Source organism: Papilio machaon, chromosome 10 (genome assembly GCF_912999745.1).
Source record: "Papilio machaon chromosome 10, ilPapMach1.1, whole genome shotgun sequence".
In the NCBI taxonomy this organism is placed as follows: Eukaryota; Metazoa; Arthropoda; class Insecta; order Lepidoptera; family Papilionidae; genus Papilio; species Papilio machaon.
In genome coordinates this window covers 5,025,035-5,038,555 of record NC_059995.1, presented here as the reverse complement: position 1 = coordinate 5,038,555, position 13,521 = coordinate 5,025,035, and the positions used below count along the sequence as shown (strand labels likewise).

At 34.7% G+C, this 13,521-nt stretch overlaps 1 protein-coding gene across 1 annotated transcript; it reads right to left on the bottom strand.

The window, feature by feature from the left end:
* Positions 1 to 44: 44 nt before the first annotated feature.
* LOC106717983 (intraflagellar transport protein 140 homolog) lies at positions 45 to 6,246 on the bottom strand. Its single transcript, XM_045679595.1, is given in 10 exon segments — positions 45 to 182; positions 294 to 410; positions 551 to 643; positions 774 to 846; positions 1,135 to 1,899; positions 2,147 to 2,325; positions 2,607 to 2,781; positions 2,862 to 4,421; positions 4,652 to 5,872; positions 5,977 to 6,246. Coding segments are annotated over 10 exon segments (4,425 nt in total). The 5' UTR covers positions 6,124 to 6,246; the 3' UTR covers positions 45 to 87.
* Between the last annotated feature and the right edge of the window lie 7,275 nt (positions 6,247 to 13,521).

The window sequence follows — 13,521 nt, the reverse complement described above, 5'->3', positions numbered from 1 at the left end:
TCTTTTCTTATATCTTTATTATATATATTTACAAATATGTCTTACTTAGAAATGTATCTAACTTTAATTCGTACACTTTCACAATCCTTAAATTACTTCTTCAATACTTTGCTCTGGTGAATCTGTAGATTCAGTGTCCTCTTGTGGTTTTTGTTGCAATAATTTGAGTTTTTGTTCCAACCCTAGAAACATTGATTTTTAATCGTAAAAATTACATGAATTATAAATTCCTTGTTCGATTTGGTTACATAGATTATAAGTAATTCCAAAATATAACTGACAAAACAACTTACGTTCGACATCATGGTGATTTGGAGCGTATTGTATTAACATTTTGAGTATTTTTTCTTCAGACAGTAATCCGGGACGTCCACTTATCGCGTGGATAAGCTGCTGGCCACTGGCAACACCTTGGAAATAAATTTAATTTAATTTTTTCGATTATTTACAATACATATAATCTTGCAGACAAGACCGAAATCGTAATTTGAAAATACAACAGATTTTTTAAATATCATGAAACATAACTTACATAGTTATTTTAATTTACCTGCATTAATATCTCCCGCTTCTAAGAGCTTTTTCACCTCTATAAAGCGCTTCAAAAATGAACTTTGCTCCTGCAGGGCCAATGTTTGGGATCCTAAAAGCCATTTTAAAATTGTAATTTTATGGAAATAAGTGTAGTAAAGTACAAGTAGTATAAAAAATAACTATCCCTGTTAATACTTATTTTTATTCATTTCTAAACATTTAGTATAAATTCGAATTACCTATTTCAGCATCTGACGACTTAGCGATACAGCGAGAAGCTTCTTTTAGAGCCTCCAGTGCTTTTTCATAATTCTAAAAAATATTAAATTTTATGTAATAATATAAACAAATTTTGCTAAACTAATTAACAACTACATAAGAATTGGGAACAAATATGATTTCTCTAAAAACATGATTCTTTCAACTTCTGCCTGGAATATGAAACGAAGTTAGTGTGATTGTAAGTCGGTTAATAATCACTGGCTCAGTTTATATTACTCTATTATTAGTTTGAATCAAAAATAGGGAAATAAAAATACCGTAAATTATAGCCTATCCATGTTTAGAGGTCGGTGCATACTATTTTGTAGATATTCTTACGTCATAATCTTCTATCTCCATCTGCGCGCATTCAGCGTAAAATGCGGCGAGTTTGGCGAATGCCTTGGCTCGTGTGTAGAAGTGCAGCACGTGACGCGTGAGGTCGGGCCGCGCGCGCCACGCCGCCCTCCGCCGCAGGAAGTCGGCCGCCATCAGCTGTGCCACACGGTCGCGCGACGCCGCCGCGAACGTCGCGATACGATCCGCGTCGCCCGACCGCAGTAGCCAGCGCATCGCACCCGCCTAAAGATTTAAGAGACCACTCCTAAAGTCTCACGCCTTTGATCCTTGGAGTAGGCAGAGATAAACGTATTCTTTTACATTTATAACTGAACTCATAGCTCCTCGGTTACGGGTGCTCTTATTACCGCCGTTCTTGATTGGACATCAATTTAAATTTTAAAGAGAATTTCTCTATATTAAATTATTTCTTATTTCAATACTAGCAATAAACCCCAGCTTCAGTTTATCAAGACAATCAAATCTTTTCTCGTTATTTAAATAAACTCTATTCACTTTGAGTGTGAGATTAGACAATTCATCTTTTACTCTCTTTTAAAATAATGTACCAAGGTGTACCTTGTCTCCGGCGTGTGCGAGTCTCTTAGCAGCCTGGTGGTAGAGTCCGCGTGCGCCGAGCACGTCAGCCAGCCGCCGCAGCAGCGCCACGCGACCCTCAGTACCTGCCGGCGCTGCCAGCCGCTCGCTCAGCTCCTCCGACAGCGGGGCGCTAGACTCTTCTACTATGTCCAACGCTTCTTCGTACTGTTAAATATTATATTGTTCACAACCAGCCACTGCTTCGCTCGTATATATAAAGAAAAATAAATGAGAAGGGGAGGAAGTGGTTTTTCAGTTTACAGTAGTAGCAAACACTTAAATCACGAAGATACACTTCGTAATATTAGTATGGAAGTACTTCAAAAGCTAATTAATTCTCTCATTAAATTAATGCATTACGTTTTATTTATGTTATTAGCGGGCTTCAACCAGTTAAATGATAAAATATCACCTTGCCAGCGGTGGCGAGCAAGGCAGCGGCGTGAGAATGGTGGTTGGTGGTGCGCAGATGAGCGGCGAGAGTGTGCGCCAGCTCGGGGTCGACGCGCTCGCCGAGCGTCTCCACAGCTGTCACCAGCGCGCTAGTGTCGCCGCAGCTCAACGCCAGCTTCAGTGCCATGTGCGGTTTGCCTGTAATATTTTAAATAAACATCACTTTTTGCATATTTTGATTATTTCTGAAAACAAAATAACTCAATGTGGTAAAAACATGTAAACAAGCTGTCAACCGTGACTCCGCCCGCGCGGAGTTATAAAAGACCTAATTAGCCTATGCGTTCTTCCAGACAGTGTTCTACAACTTTAACAATTTTCATCCAGATCCATGCAGCCGTCCAACAAACATCAAAACTTTCGCATTTATAACTTTAGTATGATTTAGGCTTACAATGAACATTTTATATCGTTCTTACCTGCTTTTTGGTACAAGGCTATAGCTTGATCGTTTTGGCCCGCGTTTTCTAGAATGGATGCGGCGTATACAGAGTGCCTCGTAGATGTAGATCCCGCCCTGTACACCAAATTCCAAGCGTTCGCTTCCGCCGCCACTCGGATAGCCGACGATATCGCTCCACATTTTATATACATCTATATTAGTAGAGATTTATATCTTAAAGTTAAAATTAATGTTTAAATAATTTATTTTGTGAAAATTTGAAAAAAAGTACCTTAACAGCGGCATCAGGTTCTTTGCTATTCATCTCTAAGTATCGTGCCATTTGATAAAGCGAAGAAGAACTTTTCTGACATAATTTTTCCGCTTCTTCAATTCTATCCATGTTGCAGAGTAATCTTGTTTGTTCTCCAAAATCGTTGGCGCGGGCATAAGCTTCCAAAGCGCCGTCTACATCCCCTATACTCTCAAGGTAATGCCCCCACCAAGTTATAAGTTTCGGATCATTAGAATTACGTACATATTGCTCAAGTACGGACGCCTGTCCTTGAGCAATTAACATTCTTGGAACGTGAGGAACTAAAGTTCCTGCATTTTCAAACAGTTTCAAAGCAGGTCCAGTTTCTCCATTGGCCCATAAAACTTTGGCCAATTTATGCTGTGCGCTTTTAACAAGAAGTACATTTTCACTCTCATTATCACCATTAATAATTTCATTAAGTCCACCCTCTTTAGCGGACTTCAATCTCGTTATAAGATCTGGTCTTTGAGATTCCTTAAATAGTTGTTCGGCCTCCTCGATCATTCCTAGATTAACAGCCAACACTCCTACTTTACAAGTGTCGTCCATGCTATCGTCGTTCATCGCTTGTCGCAGCATTAATGCACCTTTAATGTTGCCCATCTTACTCAAACATATTGCGCCGACATCTGCACGTTTAAGCGAAACACAAACCTTGGCCAGGCTATCCCATATCAGCGCACTTTTACTACCGGTCGATATATTCGTTCCAACCACAACGGCTTTCTCTAGATTTCCGGTCGTCATGTAGTAAAGAAAATTAAGGACATTTCGATGTTTACTTTGATCTTCATCATCCTCATCGAATCCTTGCATAAGTATTTTTTTAATGTTTTGTTGAGTTAGTATAACAACAAACGGCGTATATATAGAACAAAGTACGAAATCGGATAAATAATATTCTTCTGAGGATGAACACCAATTCTTATATTCATAGAGCTGTCCTTCTTGACAAAAGAATAAGTGAATGCTATCAACGTCTGCCGACCTCATGTGGACACCGACAAGTCTTGGATCGTTGTTATCCCACAATATAGTTATTGGAACACATTGATATGGGGGATCTGAGTTCTTTGATATTAAAGTATTTGTAATCACGTCATTAGCTACGTCCCATAGATAGAGTTTTGGATCAGGTGCTAAACCAGAATTTGCGATACTTAGACAAATATATTGTCCTGATGAATTCACAGAAGCTCTCATGATTTCACCAAAATCTTCCATCATTTGATAACAATTTTTCGGAGGATAAGGCGTTCTCAGTCCTTTCTTTGTTATTTCGGCGAGTTTTATAGTACCATCGATAGAGCAAATAACAATAAATTTGTTTGTATTTGTGATTCCAATGGGCTCGCCTTCACTTTCAGAACTCGGCAGGATACCTAACTTAGTGCCAGTCATGTTGTAAGTTTCAACATGTGGATTGACAATACCAACAAGTATATCATTATACATTATAAGGACATCTGTTTTCCATGAAAATGTACGTAACAGAGAAAATTTTAATTCATTTTCTTTATTGGACATCCATATCTGTGAATCAAATAAAAAATATTATCCTATTAGTGTTTGATAAAAAGAAAAATGTATAAATAAAACACTAACAAATATGATAAAATGTAGAACATTCTCTTTTATAAGAACTATAAGAAATAATTTTTAAATATACAGTGTTAAAATAAATAGAATGGGTAATTGATTTTAATGTGGGAATTTGGATAAATCAATAGAAAAATATTAAAAAATAGATGGTATTAACTTACCTGAACTTCATTTCCATCTCCTAATGCAACATAGTTTTCTTTGAATGCAAGTGCCTTAATAGTAATAGTTGAATTAATAGATGATGTAGCATTATGTGTATCAGTGACAGCAACTTCATTGGCCGATTTTTGCACCATTTGAATGTTTTGTGAGAATCCCCAACACACATGTTGCTCACGGAGAATGAATGCATTTGTTATGCAATTAACATGCAGCAATGGATTCATCAAACCTTCTGAACCCCAACTTACTTCTTTCACTGTTCCTTTCACTGATGTGCTACTTATTAGCTTCCAAGTGTTTCTCGGATCTCGTCTCCAGAGATACAAGTAACCTTGGGAAGTCCCACAACATAATGTATCACTCAAGTTACAATAACTAATACTTGTGAATACATCCCCTTGAATAGTTTCTTCATTTTCATTTGGCAGTACATCATTATCTCCATTTTCACTGTCCCAAATTCTTATCAAGTTATCCCCAGTTATAACAGCAACACAAAAGTTTCCTGCCAGCACTATGCATTGACCATTTCTAGCTGTCATTCTAACATGTGTATCAGTAGTCAGAGAACCATCATTTGATGTAATGAATCTTGTCAAGCTTAAAGCTCCAGCTGACTCCCATGCAATTAGAAGATACATGCTACCAATAATGTCCATGAAAACAACATTACCTGGTGCATTAAGAACCTCCGAACAAGCACCGGCATGGTCAATATACAAGATAACACCATTGTCTTGAGAAGCATAACATGCATGATTATCGGGCTGAACTCCTTCCCTCACTCTAGCTGTTGTCCGTGGTCTCCAAGCAGCCAATGCATCTAATGCATTCTCATCACCAGCAACAGCTGCTCTAGCTAAACCCCTTATTGATGATTCTGTATTGGAATGAGGAGAACAAAAACTGATGTGAGTTATGACATCTCCAAGTTGGTGATGAAATGCAGTTAATGGTGCACCAGACCCAGACTGCCATCCAGATAGAGAACCTGCAGCATCAGATGCAATCAATCGTCCGCCACCGGGACTAAAATTGACTGTAGTTAAAGCAGTATTATGTGGCGCTTCTAGTCGTGCCCAAGAATATTCAAGCCATATGTATAGTTCTCCCCCATCCCAACCAACAACTAAAAGTTTTCTTATCGGATGCCACGCTAATGCTGTCACTTGATTAGATAAAAGAGTTGGCCAGTCGCAACCTTCTAAAACATTTCCCTGTAAAAGAAACGAAGTAGGAGTTCTATTAGCTAGTTTTAATATATCGAAAAATATGAGGATAAAATTTAAAGAAAAAAGAGAAAAAAAATCAAAGAGCATACATTTTCGTGAAATATAGTCACAAATCCACCTTTTTCTTGATTATATGATCCAACTGCTAAAAGTGGAAGGGAAGGGTGCCATGAACCAATTGTTGAAACAACATTTCCATCAATGAATTTTAACTTTGTATCGATGTACAAAGTCATAATATCTTATATAAGCAATAACGGCGTAAATGAACTGAATTACGAAGTTATAACGTTTGTTATAATTCTTCAATGTAGGAATCAGTTAACATTTAGTGCGTACAAATTCATTGCTTAAAAAAACAAATGCTTTGAATTTTAATATATTTTATTTTTAAAGTTGTGTTTACGTTTGTTACTATAGTAACGAGATCAAGTCAAAGATTATAACGTGATGTCAAATTACCATAGTCTAGGACAGTGATTCTCAACCTTTTTTTTGTTGCGGCACATATTTAACGATTTCGAAATTTGGCGGCACACAAAGAAAAAGATAAAAATTATTTTACTTACTACAACACACTGCATAAATAGTAAATCAACTGTATAAAATTAATTGTATCTATATGACATTTCTAGAAGCTAATTATTTTTCAACTATTTTTCTGCCATTGCTCTTTTATGCGAAGAAATACAGACACAATGTGCGTGTGCAGCCAGTCAGCACATAAGCTCGGGATTCCCCGTGAGATGTGTACACAGCGCACGTATTCAATCACAGTAGCATTTAGTAGAGTGCGATAAAAACAAAACAAAAAAAACCTATTTGGAAAACCGTGTAAAAGCAAAAACGTGTAAAACAAGTACCGTGTAAAGCGTTGGATATGTGTACTGCAAAGTTAATAAGTTTACAAATTTATAAATTGACACTACATGAAATTAAATTAATATAAAACCGAATCACATACATTTGCCATTTTTAACCAAAAAAAAGGTGCAGTAACTACTTTGCAACACCTTGTGAATCCCAACTATCACTAAAACAACACGTTTTGTACGCAGAAGTGGCAAGTGTGTGCTGACTTGAGACATATTCCTATTGCTATGCACGCCGCTTCATCATAATTTGGCACTAAGAAAAACCGCGTTGCAAAACAAATAATGAAATAATTTATTTTTTTGTGGATTTAAATATATATTGTTAAAAATATTTTTCTTCTTATTATTATATATTTGCAAAATTTGGCGGCACACAAAAGTGCCGCGGCACAGTGGTTGAGAATCACTGGTCTAGGACCAAGTCTATTCTTTATCTTAGACCAATTTTTACTTAAACTAATTTTTAAAATTATTATGGCTGATTTTTTTTTCTATTTTAGTAAGTAGGTAGACTTATACTTTTGAGAGTTGAAAAAGGAAAATCGACTTGTAACTTGTATAATTGCCATATTTAATTCGGGAAAATAAAGGAAAATCGATTTGTTACTTTCGATTCTGAAATTGAAATATATTTTACAGAAAAAGTAAAAACTCAAACGATTCTCTAACATTGCACTGAAAAAAAAATAAGTGTGGGCCAACTACACACTAAAATTAGAAATTATTTTTATGGAGAAAGTAGAACCTCTCAAACGATATTTCTTTTCTCTCAAACGATTTGCATAAAAAAAGTAAAAAATGTTAAAGACACTGGTTGAAGATTTTTAACTACATCATAGAGTTTTTTTACTAGATATGTCATATGTCACTATATTTTAATTAGTTATGTCAAGTGTCATTGTTTTTCTAACTTTTCTTATAATATTAATTTTGATTAAAATAAATCCTTAAATACGGACTTTAATATGGTAGCAGAGCGTTAGCGTTACCATGAACAGATTTGAAATTAATATTGGAAAGTTGGAATGTGCTGCAAACTGGCCAACCTGGAAACATAAGGTAACCCTACTGCTTCGAGGTTCGGCAAATGATTTGGAACGAGCAATAAATGGTACCTTAAAGAAGCCAGTGCTATCTGACAATGATGTTGCGTCAGAGGAAGCAAGGGCTGCTTATGAAAAAGCTCTTAAGAAGTATCATGAAATTGACTGCGCAGCACAGCTGGTACTCACAGCAAATATGTCTGATGAAAATGTACAGAAAATTATGAGATTTCGTACTGCTCAAGAAGTATGGGACGAGCTTCACCGTCTCTATGATGGAACTTCCGAAGACCGATCGTATTATTTATGTATGCAATTCTTCAGTTACAAAAAGAATCCTGAACACGACATGACTACCCATCTGTCTAAGATCAAGAACCTCTGGTTTGAATTGAAGACTGAACTAGCGAAAGATGAGAAGTCTGATCTCCCGGATATATTGTTAATATGCAAAATACTTGACACATTACCGGAAGCCTATTTCTCATTCAAGTCGAGTTGGATTTTACTGTCGAAGAAGAATCGTACTGTAGAAAGTCTTACGTCTCAACTGTGTGCTCATGAAAAAGCATTACTTTGCAAAAATGAAGACACTGTTGCTGAAGCTTTAGTGACTTCAAGCAATAGAGATGAAGTCAAACGGAAAGGGAAGAAGCTGAAATGCCCATATTGTAAGCAAATTGGACATAAAATAAAGAACTGCTCAAAATGGATTTCTGCGGGAAGACCTCCCAAGCCAACAGTCTCCCAAAATACCAACCAAACTAACCTTTTGGCAATGCAAATCACTACAAGCCAAGCTATGAATACTGTAGTTGAAGATCCAAATAACTGGTATGTCGACAATGGTGCCACTCATCACGTCACCTTTCGCAACGACATTTTTGCCACTTATGAATGCTTCAAACAAGATAACACAGTGACAACAGCAAGTGGTACGATTAAAGCTATTGGAAAAGGAGCGGTTGATATAATTTCCACTGTAAACGGCAAAAGGTTAAATATTAGACTTCATGATGTCTGGTATGTTCCTGAAATTAAAAGAAATCTCTTCTCAGTTCTTGCTGCACAAGACATGTTAGATAAAAGCAATTTCATGGTGCAGTCGTAGACAGACTTGTGTTGCCATATCCAGCACGGAAGCTGAACTAGTTGCTGCTAGCGAAGCAGCTCGAGAGATAGTCTGGCTGAAAAGATTATTTAACGAAATATCAACTCTCAAAGAGGTACCTAAACTCAAAGTTGATAAAGCTGTAAAGATTGCTAAAAATCCTGAAATGCATAGAAGAATTAAACATATTGCTATACGACATTTCTACATAAGAGAACTCGTAGAAAATGGTGATATTACTGTAGAGTATGTACCGACAGAATTTCAATTGGCGGACATTCTGACAAAAGCGGTCCACAGACCAAAGCTTCTTCAGATATCCAAAGAAATTGGACTCACAATGATGTAGTCAAAAAGGGAGGATGTTAAAGACACTGGTTGAAGATTTTTAACTACATCATAGAGTTTTTTGTTGTATATGGCAACATTTCCCTAATATAGTTGTAATGTTGATTTATAGTATGTACATGGCAACATAAGAGTAGTAAAATAAAGATGGCTTAAAATGAGTGACGAGTTTAATTTAATACAATATATAACATGGTGTCAGGTGTAAAGAATAATAAAAAGGAGATATAAAATATACAAGGAGAACACAGGGAGAAATATAGAGGTAAATAATAGGAGAAACGAGCTGTAAAAATATAAAGTGTACAATACACAAAGATGGAGGGATTAAGGCCACCGATTAATCTTACATTATCGGGGCCATCCGAAAATTTCTATATTTTTAAAAGGAAGTTCTTAAATTATATAGAAGCCGCGGGGCTAACAGAAAAAACAGAAGAACGAAAAATAGCGTTATTTTTGAACTTAGCAGGCGATGACGCAATGGACGTTTACATGACATCAATGGAGAAATTGAAGATAAAAAGTTTAGAAAAACTTTTAGAACAATTTGAAAAACATATAAAACCTAGTAAAAACATAATTGCCAATAGCTACAAATTCTTTAACATGGCACAAGGAGAAGGGGAGACGTTCGAGCACTATGTCACAGAATTGAAAAAACAAGCCAAACTTTGCGAATTTAAGGAAGAAGACAGACTTGTGAGGGACATGATAGTGATTGGGATAAAGGACAAAGGTGTACAAGAAAGATTACTACGGGAAAGTGACTTAACTTTGGATCAAGCCATGCAGTTTGGAAGAGCAGCAGAAATAGGAAAGATGCAGGTAGGAACATTAAATGAAAAGAAAGAAATAGACACTATACATAAACAGAGAGTAAACTACAGGAAGGAGAAGAAAAACTACAGAAATAACTGTGGAAAATGTGGTAATACACATGAGCCGAGGAAATGTCCAGCCTTCGGTAAAAAGTGTGTGCTGTGTAATAAACTGAATCACTTCGCTGTGATGTGTAGGAATAAGAACATATACAGGAAGAAGAAACAGGCGTACAGTTTAGAAAAGGAGGAAAATAAAAGTGAAAGTGACAGTGATAATAATTATACAGTAGGAAGTTTAAACTATATAGACAATATTAAGTTACAGTGGAGAGAAAAACTAAATATTCTAGGTTTAAATATAGAATTTAAGCTAGACACAGGTGCAGACTGTAATACATTGTCTTTAAAATTATTCAAGTATATTAATAAAAATAATAAGTTAAATTTGAAACGAACACCTGCAATTCTTGTTGTTTATAATGGAGAGAAAATTAAAACAGTAGGACAAGTAGAACTTAGTTGTGTTGTAAAAGGTGTAAATGAAAAGGTATTTTTCACTATTATTGATTTAGATGTACAACCTGTAATAGGATTGCCAGATTGTATTCGGTTAAACTTGTTAAAAAGGATAGATGGAGTACAAAGTGATAAATTGTCAGAAAGGGAAAAATTTATAAAAGATAATAAGGATATTTTTCAGGGACTAGGGACAATAGGTACTTACCAAATAAAAATTGTAGACAATGCACAACCTGTTGTTAAACCTATAAGACGAATACCTTTAGCCATAAAAGACAGACTTAAGGAAACATTAAATAATTATGAAAACAGGAATATTATAGAGCGTGTAGAAGGTCCTACTGAGTGGTGTAATAACCTAGTTATTGTGGAAAAACCAGATAAATCTTTGAGGTTATGTTTAGATCCTAAAGAGCTAAATAAGTGTATATTAAGAGAGAGATATCTTATTCCATCTCCGGAAGAAATATATAATAACTTAGCAGGTAAAAAAGTGTTTACTGTATTAGATATGAAAGATGGATTTTTTCAGATTTTGTTAGATGATAAGAATAAATTGTGTACTTTTGGCACTCCATATGGTAGATATAGGTTTAAGAGACTACCGTTTGGTATATCATCGGCTCCCGAAGTTATGCAAAGAATAAATACTAAGATTTTTGGAGATATAGAAGGAGTTGAAATATATTATGATGATATAATAATTGCAGGGAGAAATAACACTGAGCATGATGATATATTAAATAAAGTGATAGAAAGAGCCAGAAAATATAATGTAAAATTTAATAGAAATAAAATACAATACAAATTGGACCATGTTAAGTATGTAGGATTACTAGTATCACAGGAAGGTATTAAAGTTGACCCAGATAATGTTAAAGCTATATTAGAGTTAAAAGAACCTAGTAATGTAAAACAACTGCAAAAATTTTTAGGCATGTGTAACTATTTGAGTAAATTTATACCGCATTATTCTATAAATACAGAACCTTTAAGAAACTTACTTAAAAAAGATATAGTGTGGGAGTGGTCTGAACAACAAGATAAAGCGTTTAAAGAGTTAAAAGCCAAGTTAAGTAATACACCTACATTAGCTGTACTAAACAGTAAAGGTCCAATAGTGTTACAAACTGATAGTTCTAAATCTGGCATGGGAGCTTGTTTGTTACAGAATGGTAAACCTATTTCTTTTTACTCAAGGGCTTATACAGAATGTCAAACTAGATGGGCACCAATAGAAAAAGAGTTATTTGCTATCTGTATTGCATTAGATAAGTATCATCAGTTTGTGTATGGCAGGAACATAACAGTAGAGACAGATCATAAACCTTTAGTCACAATAATTAATAAAGATATAAATAAAATAAGTGCTAGGCTACAGCGCATGATCTTGAAATTGTTAAAATATGATATAAATATAAAATATTTGCCAGGTAATAAAATGTATATTGCTGACTACTTGTCAAGAAATTATATAAAAAATAATGCTGAGATAGATCCGACAACGCAGGAGTTAGTGCATTGCTTTGAAACAGATTTAGCTATAACAGATAGTAAATTAGAAATGTTACAAAAAGAAACTGCAAATGATGCAGATTTAATGCAAGTAATTAATTGGTATAAAACTAGTTGGCCTAAAAATAATAAACTTATACATAATAAAGAATTAAAAATATACTATAACTTAAAAGAATATATACATGTAAAAGATAATATAGTGTACTTACAGGATAAAATAGTTATACCAAAACATGTAAGAAAAGAAATGCTTATGATTATACATACAGGACATACAGGTATAGTGAAGTGTAAAAAGAGAGCTAGAAATGTTATGTATTGGCCAGGAATGTCACAGGATATAGAAAGTTTTGTGTTATCATGTAATTCTTGTGAAAAGTATAGACAGTCTAATAGTAAAGAACCTCTTATGTCCCATGATATTCCTAGCTTGCCGTTCTACAAAATAGGTATGGATATATGTACTTACAGTAGGAAAGAATACCTAGTTGTTGTTGATTACTATTCAAAATGGATAGAAGTTAAATATTTAAATGATAAAACAGCTGATAGTGTAATTAAAAGTTTATTGACTATTTTTTCTACTCATGGCATACCGAAGTATATTGTAAGTGACAATATGCCGTTTGGAAGTTACTCTTTCAAAAAGTTTACAAGTTCATTAGATATTCAATTAATTTATTCAAGTCCTAGGTATCCTCAATCTAATGGGTTAAGTGAAAAAGCAGTAGGAATTATAAAAAATATGTTGAAAAAATGTGAAAACAATAATGATTATGATTTTAACTTAGCTCTGTTACATTATAGATCTACACCAGTTGCAGGATTGGATTATAGTCCATCAGAATTGTTAATGTCTAGACTTTTGAGAACTAACTTACCTTGTACTAAAGATCATTTAAAACCTAAAGTTGTTAATGTCCAGGAAAAAATGTTACACAATAAACAAAAAACAGAATTTTATTATGATAAAACTAGTAAAGTTAGAAAAGTAAATTTCAAACCAGGTCAAAATGTTGTAATGCAAGATAGACCAAACAGAGTGTGGCATCCAGGCAAAATTGTAAAGTCTGAGGGTCCTAGATCTTTTATTGTTAAAAGGGAGGATGGAACAGAGGTCAGGAGGAATCAAAAGCATATAAATTATTCACCTAACCAGTTTATTGTTAAGTCAGAAATACTTGATTCTCCGTTGACTTCTTTTCCTTCACAAAATAGTAAGACTTCAGAAAATATTGTTAATCATAAAGTCAGTAGATACGGTAGAATTATAAAACAGCCCTCGTACTTAAAAGATTACACACAATAGTAGTATTGTAATATTAGAAAACAGTTTTAAGTTCTTATAAGTTGGTCATGGTTATGATTAAGTGTAAATCTAAAAAGGGGGGATGTT